This window comes from Nipponia nippon, unplaced genomic scaffold (genome assembly GCF_047370975.1).
Source record: "Nipponia nippon isolate SJK-2023a ecotype South Korea unplaced genomic scaffold, ASM4737097v1 scaffold_53, whole genome shotgun sequence".
NCBI classification, from domain to species: domain Eukaryota; kingdom Metazoa; phylum Chordata; class Aves; order Pelecaniformes; family Threskiornithidae; genus Nipponia; species Nipponia nippon.
Genome location: NW_028262373.1, coordinates 563,033 through 589,738, shown reverse-complemented (window position 1 = coordinate 589,738; position 26,706 = coordinate 563,033). Strand labels below are relative to the sequence as shown.

The window sequence follows — 26,706 nt, the reverse complement described above, 5'->3', positions numbered from 1 at the left end:
GCTAATTGTAATTTCTTTTCCATATTCTACACCAGGTAAGCGTGGGGACAGCAGTGTAGTCCTCCTGCTGAGAAGCTGGGCTCAGTGTAGAAGGACAAGAAGCACTGGTGAGGGGGTTGTGTCGGGGCAGAGGCCAAAGGGCTGGGAGCCCGGCCTCAGCAGCCCAGAGGAGGTGGGGCAGGGTGCCCCTGAGGGCACAGCTGCTCCCTCTCCACAGGGAAACTTCTCCCCCGGCTCCCAAACAAGGATGTGCAAGCCCAGAGCATGCCAGAGGTGGCCGCGTCTGAACAGCAGGATGAAACCTCCAGGTGTGGCAGTCCAGCAGGGCAGCTGGGGCTTTGCGGCAAGGACGCCCTGCGTCCGCGTGTGCTGTGTTGCCGTGGGCACGCTCAGGGTGCTTCCTGTGTGAAGGACACCATGGCCTCGGACTTGTGCTTCCAGCTTTAATCCAACAGAGCCATTTTCTTGGAGAGCGCTTCACTTCTGCCCAGCTTTGCAGGGCCAGCAGCAGAGCGCCCACAGGGCCCATCCCCGTTTTGGCTGCTTCCTGGGAGATCTCAGGATGAGCACGGTCTGAATTGCCAGGGATGAGACTGAGAGTTCATCATCTTTCTCCAAAAGCTGTAGGGCTGCAAGAGGAGGAAAGAGAACAGAGCTGAAGCCCACCGATCTGCAGAGACCCCCAGGCATCCCCTCCGGACCATGCCAGCCCCACCCATCCCTTTCCCTGGCCAGGAGGAGCAGGTGGGACAAAGGCATCAGCTGGAAGCTGCTGCTCAGGAGCGCCCCAAATGCCCCTGAGATGTTCCCCTGCCCTTGAAGCATTTCCCTGCAGCAGGGCAAGGCATGGCAGCACCCTGCCCAGGCTGGGGCCCCTGCCCCACCAGCCCCGCCACACACAGCACTGCCCCTGCTCACCGCTGCAGAGCTCAGCCAGCTTCTCCTCGCTTTGGTCCCTCCGGTGCCGCGCAGCAAGCCCTAGGCACAGAGCTGCGTCAGACCTCCCGCTCCCCAGCGTGCTCCCAGCAGCACAGCTCCCGGCTCTGCCGGTTTGGCTGCACACCCTCCTCCCCCTCAGCAGGGTGACCCCAGGGAAGGACGGGACCCGAGGCGGGGTGGGACTGAGCAGGGCGGCCACCAAGCCCACCTGCGTGGGCAGGGCTGGGAGAGGGAGGCCCAGAGCCCCTGGCTGCCCAGGCCCTGCCCAGGGCAGCCGGGGCTCTGGCAGCCACACGGCTGCCCCTTGCTGCCAGTGCAGCGGCTGGCACTGGGGCCAGGCTGCCAAAGGAGGGTCTCCAGGGGCTGTGGCTCACCAATGAACCTCACGGCCGCCTCTCGCAAGGGGACCTGAGCATCCTTCAAGTACGGCAGGCTCTGACTCAGATAGTCTTCAAGTCTGCTCCTGTCCTGCACCAGCTGGAGAGAGCACAAGGGCATGGGGCTGGCACAGGCCCTCCCCAGTTACCCGGACCGGTCCCTCCTCCCAGCACCCCCGGTCCCCCTCCCACCTCAGGCCCTTCCCATCTCCCAGCCAGGAGCCCTGTGGGGCTGAGGTTCAGAGAGAGCCCCAGGCAGAGGCAGGTCTGGAGGTCCTGAGAGCCCTCTGTCCCACTGCCAGGGCCCGGCTGGGCTAGGGTCTCGTTCGACATCTTGAGGGTGGGGAGGGGAGAGGGGCCTGGAGAAGAGCCCTTGGGGGGCTCTGTGCCTGGGGGCAGGGAAGGAGGATGCAGCTCCAGGCTGCAGGCTCTGGGCTGGAGCAGGGCAGGCCAGGCACAGCTGCACAGGGGCACCCCTTGTCCAGCCCGGGCCCTGGGCCTGGGGGTTGTCCTCACCAAGCACTCCCCAATTCTCCAGGTCTGCTGTGTCTGGGCCAGGTGCTTGAGCTGCCTCCACTTCAGCAGCTTTGCAGCGACGAGGAGGGCTTCCTGAGAGGCCTGCAGAGGGGGACAGGGATTGGGGCTCAAAGTCCTGGCCTCCAACACCTGCAGGGGCAGGACTGTGGGGAGCAGGGATGGGAGGGGACCCCACATCTCCATCCTCTGCAGCAGTGGTGGGACTGGGACAGGGAAGGAGGGCAGCTCTGCCCTGTCCTCAGTGACTCGGGCAGTTGGAGCCTGGGGTGAGACAGACGCCAAGAGGCCAACTGCCAGCAGCCCTTGCCCCTCCCTGATGCCCAGCCCACCCCTGTGCTGGCAGCACGCCCTTCCCCGCATCACTGGTCACGTTTGAAATCTCTACCTTGGCCACGCTCTCGCTCTCGTCACTCATGCGGAAGAAGAGGGGGAGCAGGCTTCTCCGCACGTTCTCCTTCACCTGCCGCTTGTCGTTCCCCACCACCATCTGTAGCACCTCTTTGAAGAGGCAGATGGAGAGCTCTCGCAGCTGGCTGGACTCCTGGCAGGGAGGAGAACAGGAGGACGTCAGCAACAGCCGCTCCCTGAGCAAGGGCGTCAGCGTGGCTTACATCACAGCAGCCTTACATCATCAAAGAGCGGCAGGAGCTTCTCCACCAGCTGCAGAGCGGTCAGGCTGGCCTCCTCCCTCGTCATATGACCCATCACATTTCTGAAGACAAGCAGGGCCTTCATCTTGTTGTCAGTGTTGGCATTCTGCTGCGTCTCCATGATGTCCGGCAGCAGGACCAGCATTTTTCTTGCCTGTAGGAAGCACAGAATTTTCTTCTTGTGAAGCGGTGAAAGACCACCCTGGCAAAAATGCTCTGGCCACTAAGCACCAGCCTCCTCTCCGCCTTCCTGGCAGGTGGCACAGGAATCCCAAACCAAAGGGGCAGAAGGCTTGGTAACCCTCCGGGCCTGGAAAGCTCCCCAGGCAGCCACCACCAGGCCCCTCCATGGCAGCACTCTGCGGACCCCCACGGCTCGTGCACCGCAGGGTGCGGGGAAGGGCAGCCATCTCCAAGCTGGCAATGAGCAGGCGGTGACCCCGTCATGACAGAGGCCCACTGCCCCAGCCCCAGAGTCAGCCCCTAGCATCAGCTGTACCCTGGGCTCTGGCTCATCCCCCTCTCTCAGCAGAACGCTTCTTCTGGGGACAGGGCTCCCTCGACTGAGGCACCTTGGCGCTGGCTGCCTCGGTGCAGAGCAGAAATTCCTGCCTGGCACCACAGGGATGAGCCAGGAGCGAGAGCTGCTGGTGAGGGAGCTTTTCTCCTTGCGCTGCAGCGGCAAGGTCCAAGCCTGAAGGAGCCTGGGGCCCGTGAAGGGGACAGCGGGGGCATTTGGAGCTGTCACCCCACCTCCTGACTCCCAGGGCAGGCCAAGCCACCGCGTTACCCACTTCCCCAGCCCCAGGCTGCCAACATGGCTTCACTTGACCAGGCCCTGCTCACCGTCTCGGGTCTCTGCGACAGCGTGATGAGGCCTCTGAGCACCAGCGAGAGCAGCACCAGGCTTGGACGCCTCAGGTACCTCTGGACTTTGTAGAGGCTAGCAAACTCCTCCGATTCAATGTCGCTGGAGGCCAGCAGCTGAAACAAAGGCGGCAGTGAGAGACTGGCAGAGCCCACTGGGCTCCCTGCTCCGTGTGGCTCCTGCTTCCCACTGGCAGCTCAGGGCAAGGGCACCGGGGCCAGACAGCCCGACCCAGGGGCAGCTCTGCCCGTGGAGGGCCGCTTGGCTTCCCCGCGCCCTGCGCCTCGCCGCACACCACATGGTTGCCTGTGCCGGCTCCTCCTGTCCTCTGAGCATCGGCAGCCTCTTGCTCTCACGCCTCTGAGGAGCGATGCAACAGCAAGAGCGGGCACAAAGGAGGCACGACACGCGAGTGGTGACGAATGTCTCCTGCCCCCAACCTTGCAGCCTGCTCAGCCTGTGCAAAGGCCACGTCTCTGCCCCTGACCCAGCCCTTGCCCTGCCCCAGGCTTCCAGTCTGCAGAGCAGGACAGGGGGGTGCAGGCAGGGGAGAAGCAGAGAGCTGCCTGGGCAGGCAGGGGCTGCCTGGGCTTCGTGTTTGTGCACCGGGGCCCAAGCAGCGTGGGGTGGCCCTGCATGGCTGGCGCAGGGGAACCTGCTGCTGGGCGGGTCCCTGCTGGCCCTAAGGGGCTGTGTCCCTATGTCCTGGAGAAGGCGACTGTTTGGGGCAGATGGGAGGGGAGAGGACCGTGCCTGTTTGCCTGAAGAGGCAGGCACAGCCCCGAGGGTGAGCAAGGACTGCTCTGGTCACTCACAGCCAAGTGATGGATGCAGGCGTCCTCTGTGCTGGAGCTGAACACCCTGCGCAGCCGCTGGTCCTGGAGCTGGCTGAGCAGCTCCCTCAAGACCTTCTTCAGGGTGTGGGGCTGGGAAAGCATCACGTCCCACATGGCCAGAGCAGCACTGCAGGCCCAGAGCGCTCTGTCAGCAGGGCTGCCTCGGCCACCACACTGTGCCCGGGCCAGCCCCACAGGACCCAGGCTGTCCTGGCCCTTCCCGACCCCTCGCTTGGAGTGCCCGGGTCCCTGCCCGGGCAAGGAGGAGGGGGCTGAGGCAATGTTCCCCATGGGGCAGGGAGGAACCTCGTGGCAGGGCTCTGGGCTGCCTTGGCCAGCTTTGGCTACTGCGGGCCTGGCACATCCACCAGGGCTGGAAAGTGGCGTGGGCTGGAGGGCCCTGCTCCTTGGGGGTGTCCTGCGCTTTCCCGTGGCTCCGGCAGCCAGAAAGTCTCCAGGCCCCTCTCCCCACACGGCACAAGCCCACGGGGGCTGTTGGGCTCAGTACCTGTCACACGATGGAGAGAGCTTCAGCAGGCTCGCGACCACTTCCCTGGGGCACTGCTCCGTCATCAGGAGAAGCAGCAAGTCCAGGCTCTGCCGGGCTGACGCCGTGCGGATGCACGCCGTGTTTTCATAGATGCACCTCACGATGCTTGGCACCTGGAGGGCACACAGGTGAGGATGGTGCTGCCACTGGAATGCAGCCATTTCCTCAGCTGCCTCTCAAACTGCTGCTCTTCCCATCCTGCTCTGCTGGCTTCAGATGGCTTCAAGGTGCCTGAGGCACCTGCATCAGGGAGGGAGGGAGGGAGGGAGGAACAGTGCCTGAAAGGGCTTCAGGGCAGGGCAGCCACAGGCCGCTTACCTCTGTCAGCCAGGAGGCAGGCTCTCTCCCAGCCACATCCAGGATGCTGCTCGCCTCCTCCTTGTCATAGACGCTGGAGTCTCTCATGGCCTCAATGGCCACGAGGACGACGTCTCTCTTCTCAGAAGGCTGCAGGTATTTTCCAAACGCCTATGGGAGGAAGGAAGGCGGGGAAGACATGGCACACCGAGCGCCCTGATGGTGCTGCTTAGCTGAGCAGTGAGAGCAGCTCTGGCAAGACATGGCCCAGCAGTGCTGGCAGCGGTGCCCGCAGGAAAGCTGGAAGCAGGGGCTGCAGTACTGCGTGGTGGAGGAGGAGAAGAGAGGGCCCTCAGGGTGAGGGAGGAGGGTTGGGGTCGTGAGCCCAGCGTGCCGGCCCTACAGAGAACCAGGGCTTGCTGGTGGCCAGGCGGGCTGGAGCTGATGCTGGGACACTGGAGTGCAGCCCCTTCTAGTCCCTGCTCGGGGACAGCAGCAACCCTCTCACCAGGGACAGTGAGGCCATGCCGGCCCCACTGATTCTGGATCTCTGGGCACAAGAGGCCCAGCAAGGGAGGAGCTCATTACCATTGTTATGTTGCTGGTGCTGGGCGAAGAAAGCCAGGTGGTGTTCTCAGCTTTCCATTCCCTTTGACGCCGCGGATGCTCTGGATTATCCTCTGGCAGCATCGTGCCTAAACAGGAGGGGATCACAGACAAGTGATCAAGTAGGACAAAGTGTCTTTGCCAACAAGCTTAGCAAATGGTGAAAAGAGCTTTGAACTAGGAATGGCTGAGGAGGGGGTTCCGACCCACAGTCAGGGGAGGAGGTGGTGGGCAGGGGTATAAAGCAAAGGGTGACGACAGGCGAAGGGAACAAGAGGGACCTCAGGGACGATGGAGAAGGATGAGACACCTGCCTCAAGCATATGTGTGCAAACGCTCACGGCCTGGGAAGCTCAAAGGAACTAGAACTCTGCACGCAGTCACACAACTCACACGTTGTTGGAATAACTGAGATGCGAGGGACAGAGAAGCTGGCAGGCTTTCCTGGACAGCCTCCAGCAGGCACAAGAACGGTCCGTTGCAACACTCGGGGAAACAAGCAGGCATCTGAGGAGATGCCTGTGTGTGGAGGGACACAGCCCACCACAGCTCCTCTTACGTTTTTGCCGCAGGATGAACCTGAAGAGGCGATGAAGAGCATCCAAAGCCCCCCAGCTGATCTCCCAGTTCGTGCAAGTGCGGCAAAGGATGAGACGCCCCAGCAGCTGTCCCAGGATGGGGATACGGATCTCTGTCTGGCAGGCACGGCTGTCATCGTCTCCTACAAAGGTGCTCCGGACCTGGGTGAGGGAGGCAGGACAGGTAGAAGGGCTGAGGGGCAGCAGCTGCGACCCAAGAGGCTGCGCAGGGAAGGATCCCCGGGGAGTCAGAGCTTTGGAGGGCCCTCCCAAAGCAGCCAGCTGGGGAGAGAAGAGCATGGGAAAAAGAAAGAAAGCAAGACCCTGGCTCCAGGGCAGAGCCTTGCTGAATGCCTCAGTCGCTGCCCAGGCTTGCCTCGCAGGCATCTCTGAGCTCAGGCTGCTCTGGTGTGCAGGCAAGGGGAGACAGCCTGGCTGGAGGCTGCCTGGCTCCTTACCTCCACTGAGGAAGAGCTGGCCAGCAAATCGCTCAGCCTCCCAATCCTCCCCACAGCCCTCTCACACGCAGCTGCGTTCTGGCAGTTGACGAAGGTCAGCAGCATCTGGGAGGAGAGAAAGTGCTCACGTGCCCTGGGAGCTGGTGCCCGCGCCAGCAGAAGCAGCACTGCTGAAGCCCTGGCTGGACTCACGCAGCCCTTGTGGCCAGGCAGGTGGGCAGATGCCACCCCCAGGGCAGTGCCTGCTCCCTTCCGTGCCCTCCCCCACAACACAGCCCTGTGTCCCCTCTCCAGTGAAGGCTGGGCTCTTGGGCAGGAGCCTGCCTGCAGGGTCTGCAGTGGGGCAATGGGGATACGGCCCCCTGGGAAGCCAGGAGTACAGAGCTTCAGGGCTGGGCTGCCTGTGCAGGACAGGCAGGTCTCAGTGGCTCTCTGCCCCAGTCAGATCTGGGGAGGAAAGCACGAGGGACGGTGAGGCAGGGGAAGAGCAGCACCAGCTGCCACCGCTGAGGTGCCTAAGGAGAGGGGTCAAATGTCTGCCACCGCTTTGGTGCAAGGAAAGCTCTGGGGACGGAGCTGGCCCAGAAGTGCCATGGGCAAGGCTTTGCCGTGACACAGGAGGAGGCTGCAGAGGGGAAGCGACATTGAGTGCAGCCAGGGGACACGGGGCTGCCAGAAGAGCATGGTGGGCCAGCCCTGGCTCCCCCAGGGAGCTGGGCACCCTCCCTGCAATGTGCTCTGTGCGTGGCACTGGGGTGGGGACCATCCACTCGAGAGTGGACACTCCCGTCCCTCCAGCGTCAGGAACAGCCCCTGCGCACCCCACTCTTTGCCAATGCCACACCTGTAAGATTGTCTGCAGCTGCGTGAAGCCAGAGGCAGGAGAGCTGAGCACCAGCGTCCACAGCATGGTATCCATGGTATCCAGGGTCTGCAAGAAGGACAAAGGGTTGTGGCAGTCTTTCTGCAGTCCCTCTCACCCTGGAGATGGATCTGAACTCCCCACGCCAAGGACTGCGGGTGAAGGGAGGAGGGTGGGAAAGCAAAGCCGAGCCCCTGCCCTGCCTTGGATCTCCGGGTGTCTCTCAGCACACGGCGGCCAGGGAGCAGCCCAGAGGGACTAGGGACTCCTGCCGCTCAGCCAGCACTTACGTTAAAGTAGAGAGCAGTGTCCAGGTCCTGCATGTCCGTTTTTGGAGGAAGCAAGAAGACACTCCTGAAGCAGGCCTGTAAGAGGCTTTTCTTTTTGCCCTCCAGCACCATCTCCACTTTGCTGCAAAGAGAGAGAGGGGCCTGTTGGACACTGGTGCTGGGCGCCTCGATGCCTTGGGCAGGTGGCCACGCGCCTCTGGAGCAGGGGTCCCCGAGAGGGATGGAGGGTGTGCAGGGAGCCCTGCCAGGAGGCACCTCCTCCCTCCCCAACATGGCCTGGGCCAAAGGACAGTCCTGGCAGGCAAGCCTCCCGCCTCCTGCCTCCCGCCTCCCGCTTTGGGGAAGAGCCGAGGCATGGCAGGCAGCTGCACGATCCCTCTGGCCTCCCCTACGCCCTCCCAACAAGCCGCGAGCAGGGCAGAGCAGAGTCCCTCTGACGGCACTACTGGACTCTGCCTGGATGGGGGACGGGGAGAGGTGCCAGCCAAACCAGGGGCTGGGCAGCTACCTCAAGGCGGCGATGGCAAGCATGGCTTGCTGCCGCACCGCTGTGTGCAGGTGGTCCCTGGGCTCCTCTTCCAGCAGCACCTGCAAAGCGCAACCGGCATGGCACCTGGCAGCCACCAGCAGCCAGTGCCAGCAGACCCAGCACCAGGCGGTGGGGCTGGTGGAGACCCTCTGCCCCCGCCCCAGCACCAACCCCAGCGTGCCCCCTGCCACTCCTGGTGATGGGGTCTCTGCTGGCAGGGCTTCTCAGCGGCACCCGAGTCCCCTCAGGGCAGCTCCGCGTCCACTCACACTTGTCCCTGCCCTACCCCTGCCCGTGCACTGCCCGCACACTGCCCGCACACTGTGCCGGTGCCCGGGGACCTTGCCCCCGTCCCCAGACCTGCCAGGTGTCCCCTCACCTTGATATTCTCTGCCAACTCAAAGCTGTGGCAGAACGCATTCAGGCCCTGTGACAAGCCCTTGCACCTGGCAGCTTCGCACAGGGTGCAGATGGTCTCTAGGAACTGTATCTTCTGGGCCTCCTCCTGGCAGCCAGGGGACAGAGAGACAAACGGGGAGCGTGAGAGGGTAGACACATGGCCAGCAGCACTGGAGCCCTGGGGCTGCAGTGCTGTGCAGGAGACCTGGGGGGAGCAGCTCTGCCCAGCCACCAGCCCCCCAGCAGCCCCGGCAGCAGGCAGCAGAGCCGGTGCCACCGTCAGGAGACGCAGGCACAGCTACCATGGAAATAGCCACGCTTACCTTTTCTGAGCTCTTCAGAAAAGCCTGGATGAGCTCTACGGCTTCTTTTTCCTCTCGGTACAGAGATTGCCAGCTGGATGCACCAGCGGGGGCACCTAGTAAAGGAGGAGAGCAGGGAGGGCTGTAGAGAGGGGCTGAAGGCAAATGCAAGGAGACGGAGGAGCTCTGCCCTCCATCCGGCCCCGTGCCCACTCCCCTGGCGCAGTCTCCCCATGGGTGTCTGGCCTGGAGGGTGCCCGGCAGATGGGCTGCGATGTTGGAGCGCAGTGCGGCACAGAAAGGCACAAGTGCACCGGGCTTAGGAACTCGCTTGCAGACAGGCTGGAAAGGTGCCCGTCCCCCACCACTGCTGCCTCCCTCCAGGCCAGCTGCCTCTTGCTGCCCCATAGCCTGGAGCAGGAGCCCCGTCCCGCCCTGGGGGAGGCTGTGCTGGGGCCAGCTCCCAGCCCCAAGCAGCATTCCACCAGTGCCGTGCTCCCCGCCCGTGGGACCCCCACTGCCGCTGTGCCCGGGAAACAGGACCCTGGCGTCGATCAGGGTGCAGGCCCCAGCCCTGCCCAGCCCGGCGGGGCCCCTCACTTACTTCTCTGCAGCGGCTGGGGCACGCACACCTCGTAGGGCTGCGGTGGAGAGCTGCTCTCCTGGGGAGCCCTCTTCTCCTCCCAGGCCACCCTGGGGCGGCTGGGGGGTCTCTCCGCCATCCTGCGCGACGCAGGAAAGGGCTAGGGGTGGGGAAGGGGGAAGCTTTGGCAAAATGCCTTGGCACCGCGGGGCTGCCGGGGAAAGACGTGGGCTGTGCTCAGGGGCTGCTCGCCAGCTCCAGGCTCCCGCCCTGTCCCGTCGCCGTCCTGCCGGACACTGCAGGCTGGGGGCTGTGACCGCGTTGACCATATGCAGTGCCACAGGGTGTCACAGAGGCGGGTCACAAAGGGCACCACTGTGACCCGCCACCCAGGCCGGGAGGGGCAGGGTGTCCTCTGGGGGCGTCACGAGGCCCACTGACCCCTGGGCACTTGGGTCCTCTTGGCGTGCCCCAAGCCCCACATTTGCCCTCATGTTCCCTGCAGACCTCCCTGTTGCTCTCCAACTGGCCCAGAGCCCCGTGTTCACGCGTCCCAGCGTGCCCCCAGGACCTTCCCTTCCCTTCTGTGCACTCCAGAGCGCTGCTTCTCTCCCTTGGCGATGTTAGATTTAGTCAAGCTGAACACAAGTCCTAGTTTTTGTCACTTCCTCTCTTCCTCCTATCAAACAGGAAGAGCTTATGCAGAAAAGAGGGAAAAGAAAAGGAAGCATCTTCCACGGAGTTTGCCCTTTTAGGAGTTGGGAACCTTTCACAAATGGAGATTGCTCTCTTGCTGCTTTTCTCTTGGCCTGGTTTTGGACCGCGAGCGAGAAGCCCTCCTCATTGTGCTGGTGCTGGCTGAGCGCCATCTCCAGCGCTCCATGGGCATCTTGTGGGCCACTTCTCCTGCCTGATGGCCTGCTCCCCCTCCCAGCTTTCAGAACGGTGGGAAGCCCATTGCTGCGCGGGCTGCACAGAAGTTTTATAATTGGAGTCTTTTGGCCTGTGGGGAATGGTAGCTCCAGGCAGGGCTGTCTTATGCTGGGTTTTTAGCAATGTGGAAACTTCTCCCCTGCAGCACAGCAGGAAATACCACTGTCTGCTTTCAGCTCGGAGCTGCATAAGAAAGTGCAAGGCTAGGATCCTAACCGAGTGTTTCTATCCCAACTGACTTTTGATGTTGCTAATGACATTTACCAGTTCTTTTGGAATCTCATGCTAATCTTTAATCATTCCCGTGAGGATACGACACTGGCCACAGTGCGGAGTTCACCACAGATGGGACGAGATGCTCTCTCCACATTTCTACAATTTCTGGCATCTTACAATTCACAGCCTTTCCTCCGTTCTGAGAATCTCTTTCAGCAAAAAGCCGTTTACACCTGCTCCTCTCTCTGATCCTTGTTTGGTGTTACAACTGTCGACGGAACGTTAACATGCTGTATTGCTGACCAGATGCTATCAGAAGAGGAAACCGGAACAAAATATGCTCTCTTTCCTAAAGTGTCTTAACATTTTCCATCAGTCCCCTCCCCTACAGGCCGACAGACAGAGAGCTTGAAGGGCGGTTCAGCAATTCTTCTTCTTTAAACATACGGATCTCGTTGGGATCCAAAGGAAAGGTGGCTGATTTGAACAGCATCCAAGCCGCTCCTTATTTGTGCCTTTAGCGATTTCTAGAGACTTCTAAGGTGGGCAGCAGAGAGGACAAACGCTATTTGATGATGTCTGCAGTCACAGATCACAGAATCACAGAATGGTTGAGGTTGGAAGGGCTCAGCCACCCACGCAGTAAAAAAGTGCGTTCTGATGTTCAGAGGGAACCTCCTGTGTTTCGGGCTGTGCCCATCGCCTCTGGTCCTGCACTGGAAAGAGCCTGTCTCCATCCTCTTTGCACCCTCCTTTTGGGTATCAAGACACATTGATGCCGTGCCCCCTGAGCCTCCTCTTCTCCAGGCTGAGCAGTCCCAGCTCTCAGCCTGTCCTCATAGGACAGATGAGTCCCTTCAGCATCTTCCTGGCCCTTTGATGGACTCTCAAGCCTGCCTAACCAAGGGTTTTGTTGGTCTCTGCCTCTTCAATAATTCAGACCTTACTATCTGTCAGGAAAAGCGGGGTCCCACTGACTTTTGATTTCTGTTACCTTGCAGATATGAAAAATGCCAAAAGGACCAATAAATCAGTTCATTAGAAGAAATAAGTCACGTGAATGTCTCCTTGGTTTACATCCCTTTGTCTTCAAAACCATGTCAAAGCACACTGAAGTTGTCAAGGGAAGGTCTGCATTCGTCCTCTTTGTACTGATGGGCCAAGACCGCCCCTGCTAAGACCGCAGATGGAAACTGGCTGTGCCTGTACTCCCGTACGGGCTCTCCTTTACTGTCTGCTGACGAGCAGGTGTCAGCTTGCTGTCGACTTATGAAATGGTCCTCTGTTCAGAGCACAGGCCTAAGCACAGGACACACCAAGTTTGTTTTCCGTGTCTTCTTCTTCTGGTTCTTTTTCTTCTGAACGTCCTTGCCAAGATCTACACAGAAATCTGAGCATGACATCACTTTGCCATGCCCATGCAGAAGGATGCTTGCATTCGCAAACACACTCCTCTGTCTCCCTCCAAGTGTGGACAGCTTGAGTTGGACTTTCAGAAGATACCAGTTCTTCTCTGGATTCCATTTTGTTCTTTGCGCATGAAACACGTTAATATTTTTTCAGATATTCCTTAGGGAGACCTATTTCTACCTAACATTCCCAGGATAATGAGAGGGATGACTCATAGCTCACCCCATTGCTAGTTTGATAGCATGATCGTACTCCGGGGGAAGGCTCTAGAAAAGGGCCCTCGGGGCTCTGTGCAGGGCTTTCCGTTGTCCCTGCCTCGCAGGACAGCAAGAGCAGGAGAACCCCGCTGCCAGCGCCAGGCGGGTCCCCAGAAATGGCGGCTGTCCCTGAGCCTGCACAGCGTCCAGAAGGAGCGGCATACAGGAAGGGTAAGGCTATTTCCACTTCTACCACAGGAGCCACCAGAGCTGTGCATTGACTTCAGGTGCTGTAGACTGGCCTCTTCTGCTACCTCAACACGCACAGCTTTCACTACTCCACAGCTACGTGCAGTGCATATCAGTTTTGTTGCAGAAAGATGCAAAGAGAGCAAGTCTTCATGGCTACAGCGCAGTATCAACCATCAAGAAAGCACAATTTAGCCTGAAGACAGTAAAGCTCAATTTTAAAATGCCACCTTAGTCCCTTCAACTTCACTGCTTCTTTGGCAACTTGTCCAGGATGCAAAAGACTTGCACTGCAATCCGACATACAGGACTATTTAACCAACACTTCTAGCCAGATGTCCTAGCAAAATTTTGCACATACCTCTAGCTCTAAGCAAGGATAGTGACCGCATGTCAGGAAAAATCATACCTAAAAGCTGCTCAACTCAGCCTCTAGGAATTGGACTCAATGCCATTACTCCAGGAAAGATACCAACAGCATTACTAACAGAGAGCTCTTCAGACTCCTGCCCGAGTGATTTTGGGGGATAGAAAACATCAGCTACCCTGACTGTTTTCTTCACAAGTTTTTCTTTTATTGTTTTTTAAAGAACCATTTCACATTATTCCGCAGGTGTCCATTAGCATCATTCCTCCTCTCAAGGTCCTTCACCAATTTAATTGTCAAATACTCACAGCTGCTTAAACGTCAAAGGGATAAGGAAGCTGTCAAGTTTCAGCTTAAGAGGACTTAAAAAAACCCCTGGAGTTTATTTGAGAAGGAAGCATCACTACAGGAAACTTCTTTTCAGTGGAGTTTGTCAATGAATCAGCTAGTGTCTCATCAGGCATACATGCACATGGTTATGCTTTTACGAACACAGCATAGTTGCCTGGCAAAATAAGTCTTTCCTTGGGTTACTTATTTATATTTTACCAGCAGCAGGACAGTGTTTTCAAACCTGAAGAAAAACGCTGCCCCTTTTCCAAAGGTACATTCAAAGCGGTGGTAGACTGAAGAAAGGCTTCACCTTTGGGAAAGTAAAGCAGCAGGCGAGCCTGAAGTCACCGAGCTCCAAACAAGTACTGCAGGCAGAAGGTAAGAAAGATGACAGGCATTTTACCCACAAATGCACCAGGCTCTAACCTTGTGCCAAAGCGTGTACGCTGGGTTTCAGGTATTTGCATTTGCAGACAAACTGTTCAACTCAACTGCTTCATCAGGTAAAGCGGAAAGATCAACTGCAGAGCTCTAGAAGACCACTTTGCGTAGCAACGCTATTGACATTCACGGCAAGGGATTCAAAACACTTATGTACCCAGAGGGGCCCAAACAATAGCACTTCAATTTCACAGTTGTAGGAACAAATACCCAGGTATTTAAGGACACAAAAAGGAATCATTCAGCTGCACAGAACTGTCCTCCAAACATAAGGGATATGTTGGTTTTGGTATTGGTTTGAACGCCCAAGGCAAAAGTAAGAAACAGTCCCAACTTTAACAATCATGGTTTCTCAGGGGGTTTTGATAACATTTTCAAAAACCAGGAGGCCAAAACGGATTTAAAACCAAAAGCTAAGTGATACAAGGTGAAAATGGCAAAAAATACGCTCCAAACCATTTTTATTGCAAGAAACAAAAAGCACACGACACCCTATACAAACATCCATATTGCTAGCTAGAGACAGACAGATGTAGAACAGGGCACCACGTTCAGTTGGGCAAACCTCGCACCTACGTGATCTCAAAATGATCATACATTATCTGTACAACTCAAAGTCATTCAGGAAATGTTCCAGCAGATTCAAGATGAAACACAATGCACTCCTAGGCACAAATACCAGTATTCCCATTAGAACTGTGCGAACGATGGCATTGCTCAGTTTTTACTATGCTGAATCAAATCCCTTCTATTCACAACATATGCTGTCTTTTACTGGGAAATACATAAAGGTAATGTTTGGAAAAGTAATACAAGGTTACATTGTTTAGAATGAAGTGCAGTGTCTAGCAAAAAGTCTGCGTTTTTACATACTGCGTTTGATGCTCGGCTCACTGGCTCAGTTGGACTTCTGGAAGAAGAAATACAGGGGATCAGAACTTAAAACAGAGCACTTGTACCCAACATAAAGCGGTGAAAACAGATTCTAAAACCTGAACATCCAAACATGATGTTCTGATAGTCTAGTGAATGTGGACATTTATTCGTACACAGAAACTGTTCTCTCTTGGTACATGCAGTGCAGCTAAAAAGAAGCCCAACAATCACATTTCTACTTTGTCACAAATCACTCTAGGACTTACAGAGACAGAACACAACAGTGCAAGAGGAAGCCCTCAGGTATTTTGTCTCTGCTACATCAGTATCAAAAAGATGAAGTCTGTCCTACAGTTTTGTGTTCTTCAATCATCAGCCATCAAAACACAAAGGTCACTTTAGCCAATCTCTACACCCCTAGTACTGCAAATAGGTACCCGATAGAGTACTTGAGTGTCTGAGAAAGAACAGTCATAGCCTAGACACGTCCAAGTGCAAGTCTACTTCAGTGAAAAAAATCAAGAAATAACAGAAATGTCAGCAGCAGAGTCTTTAGGACAGTGGTTCTTTGTGGGAGCCCAAGCCCTGTGTTCAGATATCTACCACACTTGGCCAGGAAAGGGCCAAAATACTACATGTGTTCCATATGCTGTATTGACTAAAAATAGCAGTAGATATCTCACCTGACAGCAGTTCCGAGGAGTTTGTGCGATTTAGGAGCCCCGTGACAAACTAAAAAAAAAAAAAAGTCTTAATTGCCAGAACTTGCTTGAAGATAATCTTGAAAATGCTACAATATTCTAGGCAACATTTATTACGTTTGAAAACTTGCTGAGATTCCACACGCTCATTCATCTGTCCCTGCATGCTGCTCATCCTGACTCAGACATGCAAGCATTGACGTAGTTAGCAACCAATTCATACATCACCCAAAGTGTCCCATGAGCAGAGGCAATTCAAAGGCTGCTCTGGAATTTCTGTACAAATAGAAAGGCACGTGCTCCCTGCCACTGCTAGAACACCACCGGGCTGGCAATTACAGCCACGCACCTCCGGCAGATGAGGAAGTACAAGGAAATACTTTAGATTACCACACAAGGATTGCTTCATCCATTTCCCTTGAAGAACATGCTACAAGGCGAGTAACGCATTGCTGAAGGCCTCTCCACCCTGACAGCATACATTCATCATTCCCAAACAGGAACCACTCTACCGGTTCTTTCTGCAACGTTTCCCGCTGAAGGGATAGAAAGCTAAGCTGCCCGGTTCATTTTCTACGGGAGAACAGCAGTGCCATTCTTTCCTTATCCCCACACACGGGTATTGCCTTGAGCTTTGATGCCAGCAGCATCTCTCCTCTCCTTTCAGGGCAGCATTACAATACCAGGAGAGGGTGCCATCCAGCCAGAAACGCAGGATGCATTGACAAGACAGCGCTAAGCATACGCATTGAAATTAGCCCCCAAAACAAGGCCGTGTTTATAAGCACAACGCTGAGACATCCAGAATTCCTAGAAGAAGGCTGGAAAACATGACCAGTCAAACAATGCCAATGTAGCTGAGAGAGAACTGGACTGCATGGATACCTAACTGACAGCATTAATCCTCCAGTCAGGACTGCATTTGAATAGCTGTCATTCTAATCAGGACACCCAATTCCCTGTCCTCCATAAATCTCAGCAATACAGAATACAGAGTTAAAACCTGGAGCACAGAGATCAGCTTAGGGTAAAAACAGACTTAGAAAGGGAACTAGCAACATTTGGTAACATGTGAAACCGCTTCCTGACTTTCAAGTTTGGAAAGGATTAACTCTTCCTTCATCGTACTGACACAAAAGGAAACACGCTTTAGGATAGTGTTGGTTTTATCTTGCCTGAAATGGACATTGTCTTTAGGAAACTAGCAGGAATCCCTGAGGAGTGGAACTTCTTGTTTGCATGGTTCGCCAGCTGGCAACCCTTGGTCTCTCCTCTAGAGCTAGCATGCAAAAGACCCCGATTTGGGGCGTAGGAATACCTGCCATAACCGGCCCCCCAGTTCCCCAAATGCAAGAAAGAGTCAAACGGATACATTAAAATCTACCCCAGGACAACAACAATTAACAGCAGCTTTAACAAGAAAGATACAATCGGAATGCCTCTGTAAACTAACAGCCGTTAAAACAGTTAACACATGGAAACCCCTGACAAAGAATACAATGCTTGTTGGAGCCTTACACAACCTATGTTTTGCTGGGAGCTTTAACTCCTCCAACAGGGATTCTTCTAACAACGACCGATGAGTGCTTAGGAATCAGGGCATTATCAGCGGTGTATTCTGAAAACAACATAAATACAGAAAAAACATTAGTCAATTCGTAAGAACGTATATTGATATCTAATTACACAGCACTTCAGAGAACCCCTTTGAGCTAAAAAAGCCAAATTTGATATCGAACATCGCGCTTCTATCGTACAGTTCAAGAAACCTGCAGGTGTGATATCAAACACAAGCAGCAAGAACGGTTTCATTTTCAACGGCTCCTTTTCCGTCTTGCCTCCCACCGTATCACTCAGGGTGGGCTTCTTGTCATTCTACACTGAGCCCAGCTTCTCAGCAGGAGGACTACACTGCTGTCCCCACGCTTACCTAGTGTAGGATATGGAAAAGAAATTAGAATGAGCAAACAGGAACTCCAGCCCCAGCCTACAGCTCTGAAGGTAGAGACCAGCCCACACTTCCATCCTGGATCTACCTTCTCTAGGTTGTGCCCAGTAAGCCAAATCATCCTTACCTCTAAGAGAGATTGGAACTGGGGGGAAGCAGGGAGAAAGAAAAGTTCCCGAGAGTCCCTCTCCCTGGCCCGCTGAATACAGCCAGAGCCCAGCCTGGGAACGGCGAACGTCCAGGAATTCCTCCCACACCAAAGGGGCCAGGACCAAAAGCTCTTGCTGCGCTTCAAGTATCCAGGCAACCCCATTCACAGCCCCACAAACGCTGGCGCTCTCTCTTTCGGGCGCCTCCGCACGAATGGATTAGCCCTAGAGCACCTTTCAGCAGCACAGGACAGAGAATGTGCATTGTCGAATAACAGCTGCTGGGGTTTTATGTCAGTCAAGACCAGAAAAATGAAACGGATAGAAACAAGAGAAAGACTCATTTAAAAATACTACATGAAGTAAGGCAGGGATCTCTCCTGAATCTGGTTGGGTGGCTAACCTCTTGGCTCCCAGACTTAGCTAGAGGCCTGTGAACTAGAAGGATTTGGGTTGTTGTAGTCACTCTCTTGTTTGGCTTTGTAATTATCTATCTGTGCGTTTCCAGTGTTCTACTACCTTATATGCTCCACATACGACTTAAAGAAGGAAGGGTATAGTGTGACCCTGATGGTCAAAAGAAAAGGAGGGACTGCTAGGAACATCTCATTGCTAGGAAAAACTATCATAGCAATTAGTCTTGAGAGTAGGAAATTGTATGACATTTCTTAAGATCCATCCAGATTACGTTGGATACTGCTCAGTCATGGTTCAGTCAGCATGACTGAAGGACCCCAGCTCATTGCAAGGAGGAGAAGGACAGCCCCCACCCTGAAGAAGCAAGGATACCCCTGGACTACCCAGATCACGCCAGCATCCCAGCCCCTCCAACACCTCTGGGGAACCCTCCCCTTATCTGCCATCAGAGATACGGAACTGCAGCAAGACCGACCGCAGGGACGTCGGGATCAAGAGCAGCGGTTGCCCCCCTGCCACGGCAGAGAGGGGGAGGACAAAAACGACCTAAAAGCGCCCCAATCCCCCCATCCCCACCACCGGGCTGGAATGGGGCAGCACACACGTGTCGGCATTGCAGGGACACCAGTGCCAGCCCCATCCCTTCCCCTTGCACAGGAAATTCACCTCCCCCCAAAAATCATGCTTGGGATGGGAAATCGTGGGGATGGGAGACCCTCAGGTTAGGAAACCATGACGGGGCTGAGAAATCCTCATTGGCTTGGGAAACCATCATGCGGTTTAAAAGCCATTGTGCGGGTGGGAACCCATCATTGAGGACAGGAAACCTCAGCAGGATGGGCAATCCTTGAGATGGGAAGCTGTTGTGGTAGGAAAAATCAACCCAGCGCAAGGCTGGCTGCAGCAGGTGCTGGTGGAATGAGCGCCGTGGAGACGACGGCTGCTTCCCCCAACAAACCCCACCCGGACCAAGCGCCATGGCAGGTACAGCAGCAGGCTCCCGCTCCTCCCGGTGCTCCACCCCATTGCTCCTCTGCACTTCCCCCAACAGAGAGGTTCCCTCTCTGGCTGCTGATGGCATTGGAGGTGCCCAGCGTGAGCATCACCACCCCGGCCATGCCGCCACCGGTCACTGCCAGCGTGCTGCCCTCCTCTGGCCCGGGGCTGCCGGTGTCCCACAGGCCTGCTCAGGTGCCCACCGTCACCTCCCAGCTGGCCCAGGCCACCGTCTGGCAGGGGGTGCCGGGGCCCCTGGGGGCCCCAGGCCACGTGGTGCAGCTCCCCGGCGTGGTGCTGCTTCCCCCCGTGGTGCAGCTCCCCCCGATGGCGCGGCTCCCCCCTGTCGTGCAGCTCCCTTCTGGGGTGCAGCTCCCTCCTGGGGTGCAGCTCCCCCAAGGGGGGCAGCTCCCCCAAGGGGGGCAGCTTCACCCTGTGGTGCAGCTCCCCCCGATGCTGCAGCTCATTCCTGTTGTGCAGCTTCCCCGTGTCATGCAGCTCCCCTGCGGTGTGCAGCTCCCCACCGTGGCTGCTCCTTGTCCCCCTGCTTATGGCTGGGGACAGCAGGTGGTGATGGGGACACTGGTGCCCCACCACCCGATGGGCCTGGGGCTGGGGGCCAGGGGCCAGGGGGAGACCCTGAACCCCACAGGCCCCCCTGTGCTCCTCACCCTGCCGGCAGCGCCCAGAAGCCATCGGAGGCCTCCAGCAAGGACGGGGCGGCCATCGAGGACAGTGTCCCTGCTGCCAGCCCCCGCCAGACCACCCTGCCTCTGCCGACCGGCAGAACCACAACGAAGCCCAAAGGTGAGGTTTGGGGGGTGGCAGAGCCCATGGTCGGGTGGCCAAGCTTAGCAAAGCTGGCATCGCCCTGGGGTTCGATTGCTTTTGTTTCCTTTTTCAGCAGCGGTGACCACCCCGGGGGCCCCGGGGAAGCCCACGGATCTGCCCCAGCAGGGGCCAGATGCCTTCGTCGAGGCCTTTCCTGAGCAGGCAGAGGACACCACCGCCAGCCGTGTGCTCGCCTGGCTTGACATCACGGACAGCGAGGACACCGTCCCCAATGTCCCCGACTTGAGCACCTACCTCAACAAGTTCCCTCATTTCTTGGCGTACAGGGCATACGGCGGCAGCCCCAAAGAGAGAGCGGCAGTGGCGGGGCTGGGGGATGGTGATGTCATTGTCGACAATGTCCCCGACGCTACCAACTTCCTCAGCCACCTCCCTGACTTCTCCGAGTACGTGGCAGAGGGCAGCTGCCCCAGTGAACGAGTGGCGGTGGCGGGGCTGGGGGACAGTGAGGACACTGTCCCTGATGGCCTTGATTTCCCCAACAGCCTCGCCAGCACTGCTTCCCTCAGTGAGCTCCACAACTCCTCAGACCACGTGGCAGACGGCGACTGCCCCCAGGACCAAACCGTGGCGGCGCGGCTAGGGGACAGCGAGGACACCATCTTGACCACCAACGTCCGCAACTTGACCGCCGACGTCCTCAATGAGCTCCCTGACCTCTCCGAGTACGTGGCGGAGGGTGGCTGCCCCAATGAACAAGCGGTGGCGGCGGGGCTGGGGGATGGTGAGGACACCGTCCCCAATGTCCCCGTCATCCCCAGCTTCACCACCTCCCTCAACAAGCTGCCCCACCTCTTGGAGTACAGGGCAGAGGGCGGCTGCAACAAGGAGCAAGTGGCAGCGGTGATGCTGGGGGACGGTGAAATCACCTTCCCTGATGTCCCCGACAGCCTTGCCAGCACCGCCTCCTTCAGCGAAGTCCCCGACTTCTGGCACAGCGGGCTGGAGGGCAACTGCCCCAAGGACCGCCTGGCAGCGGCAATGCTGGGGGACGCCGACCCCTTCTGGGGGGGGCCGGCCTCCCCCTTGCAGGACCCCGAGGGGAAGCAGGGCACGGTGGCGGCAGACCTCCCCACCTGGCTGCCACTCAGCCCCTCGGAGACTTCTGAGGAGAGCTCTCCGGAGACTTCAGAGGACAGTCCTGTGGAGAGTCCCCGCAAGGATCCCCTGAAGGCTCTTGCGGAGACTCCCCTGCTGAGCCCCCTGCGGATCCCGCTCCTGAGTCCCCTGGCCAGCCCCCCGGCTGCCCCCCGGCGTCACCCGCCCCACATGGCCCAACTGGTGCAGGAGGCGCTGCGGAGGCAGCCCCGGGTGCTTTTGACCCGCTTGCTGCTGCCGCCGGGTGCCGCCTCCTGCCAGATGGTGCCCAGATCGGGAGAGATGGGCGGCAAGAAGGCCAAGCGGCCCGCACCAGCCAGCGCCCCCAAGACACAAGAGACCTCCCTGCGCAACAGCATCCCACCAAAGAAAAAGAAGAAGAGGGTGGTTGTGCCAGGTGCCCAAAAACTCAAAAACGCTGTCGGAGGGGAAGGTGGGTGGGCACGGCACGGTGTGTGTGGCAGCGGGCAGCAGGCAGGACGCAGCAAGCGGAGAGCATCCAACAGCAACAACGTGCCTGCCAAGCCATCTAGAAGCCAGAGGGATGCCAGGGGTAAAGGCCCTTCGCGCACCAGAGGGGACAGGTTTCATGCAGCCCGTCTACTGAAACCCTGCAGCACGGAGGCCTTAAACTTCTGGCCCGGGGCTCTGGCCCCGAGCCCTGCCCCGGCCCGGGGACCCTTGCCTGCCCCAGTCCCCCGGCCCCATGCTCTTCAAGCTACGGCTCCCCGCTGCCCGGGGGCTGCGATACGTTCAATGGAACGGGTGACACAGTGCTGCCAGCTGCTGGCGCCACTGGTGTCATGGCCAGGCCGCGCCCCACAGCTCCCGGCAGCAGTGGGCCGCACGCCGCTGCAGCCCCCCGGGGCAGCCCCCAGGAGCCCCTGGGCCGGGAGGAAGCTGCAGAGCGGTGGGGGCAGGGGCAAGACAGGGCAGACGCCCTCACCGCTCTGGTATGTGGGAGCCCTCTCTGCCCACCATCACGCTGCTGGCCCCGGGCCCACCCAGCGCCACTTCCACTTCTGCTGCCTTCACACCAAGGCCCTGCCTGGCACAGGCTGCAGCCGCGGCGCCACCTCGCCGTTCCTAAAGGAACAACCGCCCCCAAACCAGCATCCCCACCCCGGCCTCGTACCCACACCCCTGCTACCGCCAGCTCTGCCCCGGCCTGCTGCTGACAGCCCCACCGCCGGCATCCCCACCGCGGGCTGCAACCAGCATCCCCAGGAACAGCATCCCCACCGCGGGCTGCAACCAGCGTCCCCAGGAACAGCATCCCCACCGCGGGCTGCAACCAGCATCCCCAGGATCAGCATCCCCATCGCAGGCTGGAACCGGCGTCCCCAGGATCAGCATCCCCATCGCAGGCTGCAACCAGCGTCCCCAGGAACAGCATCCCCACTGCGGTGTTGAGGAAGCCCCGCTACGACTTGAGGGAGCACGTGCTGACCTCCATCCCGCGTTTCCACCTGCTGGGGCAAGGACTGAAGCTGGTCATCTGAAAGCTACTGAAATACCCAGTAGTTCAGCTCATTGCAATTGTTTAAGACAAGGCTTTTGGCTAGAACACAGTCAAGAAAATTGAAAACCAGAACTAACCTGAACTCCCTCCTTGACTGGCACCTCTTTCTTCATCACTCCTTTGCATTTCTATAGTTCCTGCGCAGTACATATCAAGAGTTTCCTCATGAAAAGAAGCAAGAAAGATCAGTCACAACTATGCAGAAAACCTGCCATTCACATACACAGTGCCCACACAGGAGCATTATCAAGGCCCTGCCTAGACACAAAAGATTAAATTAAGGCACCAGGGAGGAGAGAGCAGGAACAACACTCTGGCACCCACGATGAGTGACAACAATTTCTGCTCTGAACTGGGGCTTAGTCAAAGGGCAAGCACAGTACTGGTCCAGACACGAAACTGAGCGTATCGCTTAATCCCGGGCGCCCCATGCACTGTACCTTCTTCCGTCGCCTCCTGCCGACGAATGGTTTCCCAGGCTCTTCCATCTCATCGCAGCTGTAGGCTGGCTCAGGGCTGAGTGGGGGAACGTCTCAGCAGTTTAACTTTGCTTCGGGCTTGCTACGAGCACGAGGCTTCATCCCTTTGGCTTGGCCCCCAGCAGAAGCTGGGCAAGTGGCAGGTTTGCGAGTGGCTTGATGGAACGGAGCTTGGACACCTACCAGGCATTAAAAACCAACCAAAGAAAAAGCCAGAGAAACTGCGTTAGAGAGCAGCAGAAAGAAACAACGGGGCTCAGCACTCTTTAACACACAGGGTTTGGAATTTGGGAGACTGGGGCTCCCAACAGACTCGCCTCTTGCAATGGAAACATCCTGTAGCTTTTGAGCCTGACAGAAATATGACAGACTGCCCCCATCCCTACGCTGCAGTTGCCCCAAGCATTTGCTTGTCCATGTCCAGCTCTCTTCCATGCTGACAAGGGATGTTTAATCTGCAAAAGAGGCAGTCCTACAAACCGCCAGCCAAATGCCTCTTCTCTCACAGATGTGAAAACTGCAGTGAAAGACAACACAGGTACAGGACAAGGCTTCTGCTCTGGCTTACGTTTTCAAAAGCAAGGTCTTCCCAACCTCTCTTTTCCAGCTGCCGCCAACAGCTGCAGAAAGGGTCTGGTTTTGATCAGCTGGATGATCAGTGCTAACTACCAAATCCCAGTACAGGACGTTACACCGCAGGCTGCAGATTTCCAGCCCAACCCCAAGGACTGAATAACCTCCCTCCTGCCATTGGGCTGACGGCAGCATTGCACATCCCCTGGCTTCTCCAGCTCCTCCTTCTGCAGACCTCTCGGCTGTTAACATGCCAAACTTCCCAGCCCCCTGCGTTTTGAGAAGGCTGCTTTTGGCTTGGACTAGAGTAGTAGTTAACACCTGCACTGCTGAACCCTCGTAGACCTGAGCGTGCTCCTCACAGCTCCGTACCGCTCTGCCCTGGGGGAAGTGAGGCTCAGGGGGAGCCGTGCTGCACAGATATGTGCTGGAAGGCAGTGCAATGAGAATACGGATACGAGACTGGTGGGGGAAAGGTCGAGTATCGACCCTGGGAAGCGTGATGCCAGATCAGTGTCTGCAGCAGGATCCAGGCAGCCACAGAGCTGAGCAGCGACTCTCTTTGGAGACCATGACGCAACGGGTACCCTCACTCCCACAACCCGCTCTAGATGACATCCCACCTCTTGCATCCTTGCCCTCCCTTTCCCCTCCAGCTTGCCAGACTGTGGCCGTCGGCCTCTGAGGGTACTACAAGAGAAAGTGCCCCTTGCTGAACCGCCACCATTGCCTCCACTGGAACCAGCCTGGCTCTGCACGCAAGGACATACGGCAGTGGCAGCAGGTCACTCCTGTTCTGCTCCCTACATCCCCCCTTGATGACTTGAAGGAAGGCTGCTCCCGGCATCTTCCTCGTGCCCACACCAGCCTCCCTCAACAAGTCGACTGCAGGCCACTTCTGCTTGCGCAGGAGCTTAGGCAGCGTGACAAGATCCTGGGGTGCACAAAGAAGGGGGTCCTGCCCTTCCCCCAGGGCCGTTGGCTCTCTGCTGGTGAGCACTGGGAAAGCTGGGAAAACACCCTGAGAGCACCCTTACCCAGTCGCCGTGCCAGGAGGTGTGACACCATCGGGGGAAAGCAGCGCAGCTCTACGGATCTGTTCTCATCTCTCCAGCCTTCCTTTTCTCCTGACGGTTTCCGTCAGCAGGGTTTGCTCCTGAGTTCTTGCAGATGCCAACAGAAACCCTGCCGTTATGGCTGAGGAACTAACTCACCCAGGAGCTATTTTTCCAGAAAGGGCTACGGTTACTTGTCCGACAGAAGCCACGCCCAAACAGAGTTTCTGAGGCACCTCCTGAGCACAGGCGTGCAAACAAGGGATTGCTAAGACTCAGAGTAACTCGCATCATTTAAGAACCCACAACAGGCAACTGAATGTGAAAAGGAGCACAAAGAAAGGGGTCTTTTCAGAATCGCTATCTCTTTCTTTTTCATGCCCGTATTTTCCTCACCACGGGGAGCAAACACAGACTCTGCAGCCCCTGCAGGCACATACGGTTCTGTGGGACAGAGGGGAGAAGAAAGTAGAGACACCCGCACACGGAATTTTCAAACCTGGGAAGAACCAAGTCGAAACACCTGCAAAGTGTACTTACAGAAATTTAAACCCGATGCAGCCGACTCGTAGAAGCGAGGATTACAGAGAACTAGAGGGGAGCACTGCAATCAAAGGGGGAAGCAACACAGGCAGCTCTAACCGCACATTTTCCCCTGATTGCCTTACACACAACAGGCCTGGGATCCCCACTGCTCACCTCACCCTGGAATAGTCCCATTCCTCCTCTGAAAGCTGCTGTGTGCCTGGCTGAGGACAGGCACAGGCCACACAGAGAGCAACCAGAGCTAAACGCTGCGCTTTCCTGGGTGAAGTTTCCTCAGAAAAAATACATTGACAAAACCAAATAACCTGCTACTGCAAGCACCAGGAAAAAAAAAGTCCCTGACAGGTTACCGGACCTTCCCGGCTGTGGTAAAACCATCCGCCCTCGGTACCCCCAATTCCCAGAAGCCCGCAGCACAGCTTGGGTGGGGGGACAGGCAGGTATCCCACCTTGGGGCCCAGAGAGGGGCACAAGCGTTACCTGTGGGATTCAGAAAAGGAGTTCATTACCAAGGCCTGCTTCAAAACGTTCATCATCAAGGCCTGCTTAGAAGAAGTTGGTCACCAACAACTGACAGCTCCCAAGGACAGAGTAGAGCTAGGAAGGAAGTGAATCAGCATGCCCGCAGAAAGCAAGGACAGAGGAGAGGCCTGTAAGGTAAGAAGGAATCTCTGAATGAAAGAGTGAGCTCAGCACAAAGATCATGGGCAGTCTGAACAGAAACCAAGAAACTCCCTGAACACTGGCGAGAGTCAGCTGTGTTCTTAACAAAAGGAAACAGCCAAATCAGCATGCTGAGGTGGAAAAAACCAACGAGGTCAACAAGCGGACAGCTGGAACTTGAGGAGAATGACCACCAAGGACTCCCGAAAGAAGCCCCAGAATCAAACTGCGCATGCTCCGGTGGGAGGGGAAAGATGTTAATGATTTCTGGGAAATAATTGCAATATCAGTGACTTTCCTCGGAAAATTAAGGAGTAGGTGCGTTTTAAGTTTGATAAACACTTTGCTGGCGTGACCTACGGCATGCACGCTGGACGGAGGTATCCCCCGTTCATCCAGCGCTGCAATAAAGAAGGCCTGCTTTCTGAATGCCAAATTGGCGTTAGAAAGGTTTTGGGCCGGTTGGCGGTAGCACAAGCATCTGCCAAGGGAGCTGCCTCCAACCAGGAGCGCTCCCCACCGGCTGCTCTGCCAACAACGCCCCGGCGCGTGCTCCCACCAGGAGGCAGAAACAGCTCCGTGTCTGGAAATCCCCATTTCTCAAAGGCTGTCGGCAGAGGCGGGGCTGTCCATCAGCACCAGACCCACAGGACGGGACAGCAAAGGCCCCTGGCCTGTCCCCACCACAGCATGCCTGCCCCAAAGCCCGGAGCCGCCTGCAGAGAGGAGGCCACTCTGCCTTCCCCTGCCCTGCGGACATCCAACACCCACCTCCAGCTGGCAGGGCTGGGGCTGGCGACCCTGGGGGCAGCAGCAGGAACCGCTCCCACCCTGCTGCTGGGGCTGGCCCTGGGGCTGAGCCCTCGGGCCCAGGGCTGGGGACTGGGCCGTGGCGGGGCCCGTGGGCGGTGAGGCCTCCAGGCCCCTGCCCCAGGCCCATCCCCACTGGCACATACCTGCTCCTGCAGCTCCCCTGGCCCTGTGGCCTGGCCCTGGCCCTGGCCCTGGCCTGGCCCTGCTCCCC

The 26,706-nt window shown here is 57.3% G+C and overlaps 1 protein-coding gene across 7 annotated transcripts; it reads right to left on the bottom strand.

Annotated features, from left to right (window-relative positions):
• Positions 1-26,706, bottom strand: LOC148051825 (maestro heat-like repeat-containing protein family member 7). Of its 7 annotated transcripts, none has more exons than XM_087735238.1 (23): positions 26,639-26,706; positions 22,807-23,024; positions 22,444-22,528; positions 22,127-22,316; positions 16,908-17,002; positions 15,367-15,415; positions 14,681-14,717; positions 9,100-9,194; positions 8,757-8,882; positions 7,849-7,969; positions 7,541-7,627; positions 6,697-6,801; positions 6,220-6,400; positions 5,643-5,749; positions 5,076-5,225; positions 4,716-4,870; positions 4,187-4,334; positions 3,350-3,487; positions 2,481-2,657; positions 2,239-2,394; positions 1,833-1,934; positions 1,314-1,416; positions 477-978 (listed from the first exon to the last, which is right to left on the bottom strand). In XM_087735238.1, exons 9-23 carry the CDS (start codon positions 8,795-8,797, stop codon positions 605-607), a joined length of 2,145 nt encoding a protein of 714 aa, XP_087591364.1. In that variant the 5' UTR covers positions 8,798-8,882; positions 9,100-9,194; positions 14,681-14,717; positions 15,367-15,415; positions 16,908-17,002; positions 22,127-22,316; positions 22,444-22,528; positions 22,807-23,024; positions 26,639-26,706; the 3' UTR covers positions 477-604. The 7 variants fall into 7 exon arrangements, with proteins under 7 accessions (XP_087591360.1, XP_087591364.1, XP_087591362.1 ...); XM_087735236.1 differs by having other exon boundaries at positions 22,127-22,313; XM_087735235.1 differs by lacking the exon at positions 22,127-22,316.

Coding starts and splice junctions, on each gene's coding strand:
- LOC148051825 (XM_087735233.1), bottom strand. CDS start 9,800: ATGGCGGAGAGACCCCCCAGCCGCCCCAGGGTGGCCTGGGAGGAGAAG. Junction 8,883..9,099: donor TTCTGAAGAGCTCAGAAAAG/GTAAGCGTGGCT, acceptor CCTGGCTGCCAG/GAGGAGGCCCAGAAGATACA. Junction 1,935..2,238: donor AGAGCGAGAGCGTGGCCAAG/GTAGAGATTTCA, acceptor CCCCCTCTGCAG/GCCTCTCAGGAAGCCCTCCT.